The sequence below is a fragment of the Trichomycterus rosablanca genome, chromosome 2 (assembly GCF_030014385.1).
Source record: "Trichomycterus rosablanca isolate fTriRos1 chromosome 2, fTriRos1.hap1, whole genome shotgun sequence".
Lineage (NCBI taxonomy): Eukaryota > Metazoa > Chordata > Actinopteri > Siluriformes > Trichomycteridae > Trichomycterus > Trichomycterus rosablanca.
The window spans coordinates 54698250-54704352 of record NC_085989.1 but is presented as its reverse complement, the minus strand read 5'-3'; the positions used below and the strand labels follow the sequence as shown (position 1 = coordinate 54704352).

General features: G+C 39.0%; 1 protein-coding gene across 1 annotated transcript; it reads left to right on the top strand.

The window, feature by feature from the left end:
- Nucleotides 1–1118: 1118 nt before the first annotated feature.
- Nucleotides 1119–5888, top strand: LOC134335544 (interferon-induced very large GTPase 1-like). Its single transcript, XM_063018098.1, has one exon. It carries the CDS (start codon nucleotides 1119–1121, stop codon nucleotides 5745–5747), a length of 4629 nt encoding a protein of 1542 aa, XP_062874168.1. The 3' UTR covers nucleotides 5748–5888.
- The last annotated feature ends 215 nt before the right edge of the window (nucleotides 5889–6103 follow it).

Sequence of the window (6103 nt, the reverse complement as noted above, 5' to 3'; positions counted from 1 at the left end):
TACAGCACCACACCTGTGCACAGGTCTATAAAGAGGACCAAACAGAAGTCAGAACTTGCTGGTCTTTGTCTCAAGCTGAGAAAATACAGCCAGTCAGTATTCTGGGTAGAGGGCTGAGAGCTTTCACTCTCGCCCTCCTTCTCTCTCGTTTCAACTTTCTCTCTCTTGCAAAAGAAATAAATGAATAGTTTCTTCTTTTAGTTGATCCAATGTAGTTCTGCTCTTCTATTGGGAAAGCTTTTTGTTATAATATCCCCTTTTCCTCATGAAACTGGAGGTGGCCAGTGTTTCCCCTGGCAGTCCCTGTTCTCAGTTTTCCCACTCAAACATTTCCCCAAAGCGGGTGGGCTTTTGTATTTTTGTATTTTTATTTTTTTAAACCTCTCTTGAGTCTATTGCTCTTTAATTCACCTAAGTTATAGCACATAGAGCTAGAGCCTACTTGGATGAGTGGTAGAGTGCTCAGTTTGTATTACAGTTCCAATCTGAAACTCTTTTTTTCTAAGTTTAATAATCTGTTTCATGATCCAACCATTAAGCATTTAAGTCCTATACCTAACGAATCTTGTGGTTCACCCTGTAAAGGCACCGGTGTGGTGTGCATGGGTTCAAGCACCATTACATAAACATTCATTAAATCAGCTGTATGGCAGTATTATTGATACCTAAATAATGTGCACGGTAAAATCCTACAGTCTCTACATAATCTGGAGTTCTCATTGGCTCCAATCACACAAAAATATTAGTACTAATTTTCAAAACCAAAATAAGAGCTGATTCATGAACTTTAGTGGATGCAAACTGGAACAGATTGTATAAATGATGGGAGGTATAATGTTTTTATTTAAAAAAAAGATTTCACTCATTCAAGCACAGAACAAGAACATTTTCCAAGATCTTTGAAATACAAGGTCTGCCATAAAATGTCTATGAAGAGTGTATTAGACAATTTTGACTTTTGATTTCCTTTCCCAGATGCTTTCAAACAAAATTAATTAAAATTGATTTTGACGTTTATTAAATATGCTGTGATCAAAATGTTTAAATGCATTCGACAGATGGACAAAACAGAGGTTGGAGTAGAAGAATCTGGATTAAAGTGTGAAGAAAATAAACAAATGAAGCAACTTTTAACCAGACTTCATCTTCTGGAAAAGCAGGAACTAAAAATGAAAACTTCAGATGTTCTTCAACTAACTTCTCTTTCATTACATTGCCAAGAACCGTGTGAAGAAAAAGATCTGGTTCAAACCTTCCTCCAAACTTTGTTAATGATGGATTACAGAGCAAGATACATCACCACCAAAAAAGAAGCCACTGCCTTAGACCCTCCTTCCTCAGATACAGATGAAGAAGAAATTGATGAACTTGATGAGCTTTTCTGCAAAAAACATTCATCCTTTGATGGTGACAGTGTAAAAAATTTTATCCATCCCATGGATCTTCAGATGGCGGTGTTCCACTGCTCAGACAGTTTCTTGAAGCAACTAATAGTGACTAAACTCTCTCAGTGTCGGTACGCTCTGCCTCTACTGGTGCCACATCCATTTACTGGAAAGATCGAGTTTCCTCTGTGGACATTTCAGGATATTATTCAAAAATGCAAAACCACTGACATTTCTGGTACCAAGATCAGTAAAACAAAGCATGTTTATGAAGCAGAAACTCCAATGGTGACGTTCTTCAGGTTAGGGGACGTGTCCTTTTCCAAGTCTCAGCTGATGAACAGCTTGATCAATGAGAAGCATCAGACGTTCTTCCACAGACACTGTCGTGGCAGCATTAAAACCTGTCTACTGATGGATGGAGTTGTGGAGATTGCTTGGTACTGTCCATCTGGAAATGAAACTGATCATTTTACTGACTGTGTTGCTTTCTGTAATCTACACGGTGATGCAGAAACCAGTAAAGAACAACTGGATATTCTGACTGAAATGTCGTCTGTAAATGTTGTTCTTTTATCTGATCCTAAAAATGAAAGAAATAAGGAGATGCTACAGAAGCTTGTAAAAAACCCCAAACCACTCATCTGTCTCCTTTCTGAGGATCAATCAGGTGTCAGTAAGATTAAGAATAGAATATACAGAATTGGTCTGAAAGACAGAAATCAGTCAGACGTATCTGAGAACCTCAGAACAACCATCACAGAGTGTCTGTCCAAGTCATCTTCAGTTTTTAAACTTGAATATCTACACAGTGAGATCAGCACAGACGAAGATGATCCTGAATGCAGGAAAGGAAAAGAAGCAGCACTAGAGATAATAAAACTACTGAAGGGGAAGGAAATCTCCACATTAAAGGAAACACACCTGCCCTGCCAAGGGAAACTCTGGCATGAGTGGTGTCAGATAAACAAAGACTCACATCGACTTCAAGGAAACAGTTTAGAAATGCAAAAGAGTGAAAAACAAACACAAATGAAACAAATCCGTGAACAGCAACAAGAAATTGGACAATCAGACTTCATGAAGGAATTTATTTCCTCACTGAATTCTCTATCAGGAAATGAAAAATCATTCTTTATTAAATGGCTCGAGATTCTACTGGAAAAAAAAACCTCAAATGATTTTTCGGATCTTCATCACAAGTACAATGAAACATGGACAAGGGTTTTAGACCTCAAAGAGAAACATGACACATCTGAAAATATGAAGACTCAGCAAACAGAACTTAAAGAAATATCTAAAAAACTAAATGCAGCAATGTTTAGTCTGGAACACATCTTCAGAGAGATGGGTCAGATATATGAGTCAAGTAAGAAAACATCTGGAGAAAAAAGCATTTCCAATCTCCCCAAACTTGCTGCAGAACTCATAAAATCTGGTCTTCCACTGGAGCTGATGGATGGTGATGCTGCTCATGTTCCTCTGATCTGGGTTTCTGCAGTTCTAGATGAACTCATAAAGAAACTGGGAGACCAAAGAGTCTTTGTGCTGTCAGTTCTAGGGATTCAGAGCACAGGAAAATCCACCATGCTGAATGCCATGTTTGGGCTCCAGTTTGCTGTCAGTGCTGGAAGGTGCACCCGAGGAGCCTTCATGCAGCTGGTCAGAGTATCAGAGGAGATGAAGGAGCAGCTGAAGTTTGACTATGTTCTTATTGTAGATACTGAAGGGCTTCGAGCACTTGAGCTTGCAGGAACATCCACTCACCATCATGATAATGAACTTGCAACATTTTTTGTAGGTCTTGGAAATCTGACTTTGATCAACATATTTGGTGAGAACCCTGCTGAGATGCAGGAGATTCTTCAGATTGTTGTTCAGGCCTTGCTGAGAATGAAGAAGGTCAAACTAAATCCCAGATGTATGTTCGTCCATCAGAATGTTGGTGACATCACAGCTGGAGAGAAGAACATGGAGGGCAGGAGACATCTACAGGAAAAACTGGATAAAATGACAAAATTAGCTGCTAAAGAGGAAGACAGTGAAGCTGAGTGCTTCAGTGATGTTATTGCTTTCAATGTACAAGATGATGTTCAGTATTTTGCACAGCTCTGGGAGGGCAGCCCACCAATGGCTCCACCAAACCCCTCATACAGTGAAAATATTCAGAAGCTAAAAACAGACATTTTCACAAATGCTACCAAGTCTCATAGTATGAAACTCTCAGAGTTTAAATCCCGCATCAGTGATCTGTGGAAGGCTCTACTGAACGAGAACTTTGTTTTTAGCTTTAAAAACACACTGGAGATTGCAGTCTACAGGAAACTAGAAACTGAGTTTGGAAAATGGACCTGGTCCCTCAGAAGTGCCATGTTAGAACATGAAGAAAAACTGCACAGCAAAATTAAAACTAGAGAACTAAAAGAGATTGAGGACAAAGACCTTTATGATCACAAGAAAAAGACCAAAGAAGAAGTGGAGAAATCAATGAAGTGTTACTTTGAAGAGGAAAGAGACAAAGACATTTTAATTCAGTGGAAAGTGAGATGTGAACAGAGAATCAAACAACTTCTTGAAGATCTTGTTAAAAATGCAAAAACAAACCTGAATGATTTTCTTCAACAGCAAAAAGCTCGAGAAGCTTTTAATCACAAAAAGACAGAGTATGATGAAAAGCTCTTCAGTATGAGTAAAGCACTTGCTCTACAACTAAAAAGCACAGAAACTGATGAACGAGTCCTCAGACAGGAATTTGATAAAGTGTGGAACAAATGGGTCACTGATCTGACACAAGACACACCTGTAGAGAAACCGTTTGATGTTTGGGAGGATGTGATACAGATTCTATCTGAAGGTAATGAACAAGCTGCTGTGTATGAGCGAATATCTCAGGAAGATTACACAAAGATACACAGCCTGGGAGATTATTCATTGTACATTGTAAAGACAATAAAAATGATTCCTTTTGAAGTCCAGGAGTCAGTGAGGAACCTTATCAACAATGTCATCCAAGAATCTGAGGACTTAATCAAGAAGATCTGCAGCAAAATTACAGGACTGGGGTACAAAAACAGCTACATTCAGGAAATAACTGACCAGGTCAAACACGGAGTTGAGCAATATCACAGTGAGAACAAGACAATAAAGCTGAAGAAGGAATTCACTCTGGATCTCTGTCTTCATGTGTGTCAACTTTCAAATTCCAAATTCACTAGGACCTACCAACAGTTCAGAGATGAAAATGATATAAGAAAGTATCTGGAAAAGCAGAAACATCAATATACCAATATCTTCCAAACCTACTGCAGAGGAGCAACAACCACAACAGTACTTGGTGAACTTGTTTACAACAATCTTGTACCAGCCATCCTGGAAGCCGTCTACAATAAAACTGCTATTGATCTTTCAACACAGATGAGATCAGACATGCCAGAATTTAATGGTAACAGGTCACAGCTTGAGAAACACATCCTGAAATCTCTGGCAGAGCAGGAGAAATTTAAGAAGTACATGAAATACGTCCACCATCCCAAGAAACACTTTAAACAGTTTATTACAGAAAATGTTGATAAATACATCACTGATAATAACAGCGAGGTTCTGAATCTTCTCAAAGGAAACCTGAAACACAAAGAGCAGAAAGTGATGAACGCTGTGAACATCACAACTGAAGAAGTGAAGAAGAGCAGTGGTGATACAAACATGTGGCTGAGAAGTTTGAACAATTCACTAACAGATGAGCTAAACTTAAACGAAATAACCTGCAGTGGTCTGGAGGAAATTACAGATTTAGATTTTCTTCGGCAGATTGTGTGTGAAGGTCTCACAAAGATGATGTCAGAACAACATAAAAGCTTCAACAGTGTAACAGACATAAACATGGAAAAGTTTAGGAAGAAACCAGATGAGATTCTGATTGAACATCTCTGTAAGTGCTGTTGGGTTCAGTGTCCATTCTGTAAAGCCATCTGCACCAACACAATGGAGAATCATGATGGAGATCACAGTGTTCCCTTCCACAGAGTAAATGGAATCATAGGATGGTACTACAGATATACAACAAATCTCTGTGCTGATATTTGCACAACTTTAGTACAAAGTGATAAACAGTTCTACCCCAGTCATGATTCAGATGATTTGGTACCCTACAAAATCTACAGAACAGCAGGAGGAGAATATGCTAAGTGGAGCATCACCCCTGATAATTCAGAGCTCCCATACTGGAAGTGGTTTGTGTGCAGATTTCAAACAGACCTGGAAAAGCACTATGAAAAAAAATTCCAGGGAGAAAGAGAGATTCCTTCTGAATGGAGAAACTGCACAAAAAAAGAAGCTATTGAGAGTTTGGATGAATACATCTGAGGAATTAGACACACACAAACACAGTATACACTATATTGACAAAAGTATTTGCTCGTCTGCCTTCACGCAAATATGAACTTGAGTGACTCCCATTCTTAATCTATAGGGTTTAATATGATGTCGGCCACCCTTTGCAGCTATAACAGCTTCAACTTTTCTGAGAAGGCTTTTCACAAGGTTTAGGAGTGTGTTTATGGGAATTTTTGACCATTCTTCCAGAAGCACATTTGTGAGGTCAGACACTGATGTTGGACGAGAAGGCCTGGCTCACAGTCTCCGCTCTAATTCATCCAAAGGTGTTCTATCGGGTTGAGGTCAGGACTCTGTGCAGGCCAGTAAAGTTCTTCCACACCAAA

Bases quoted from the DNA above. Each gene is read 5' to 3' on its own strand.
- LOC134335544 (XM_063018098.1), top strand. From the start codon at position 1,119: ATGAAGCAACTTTTAACCAGACTTCATCTTCTGGAAAAGCAGGAACTA.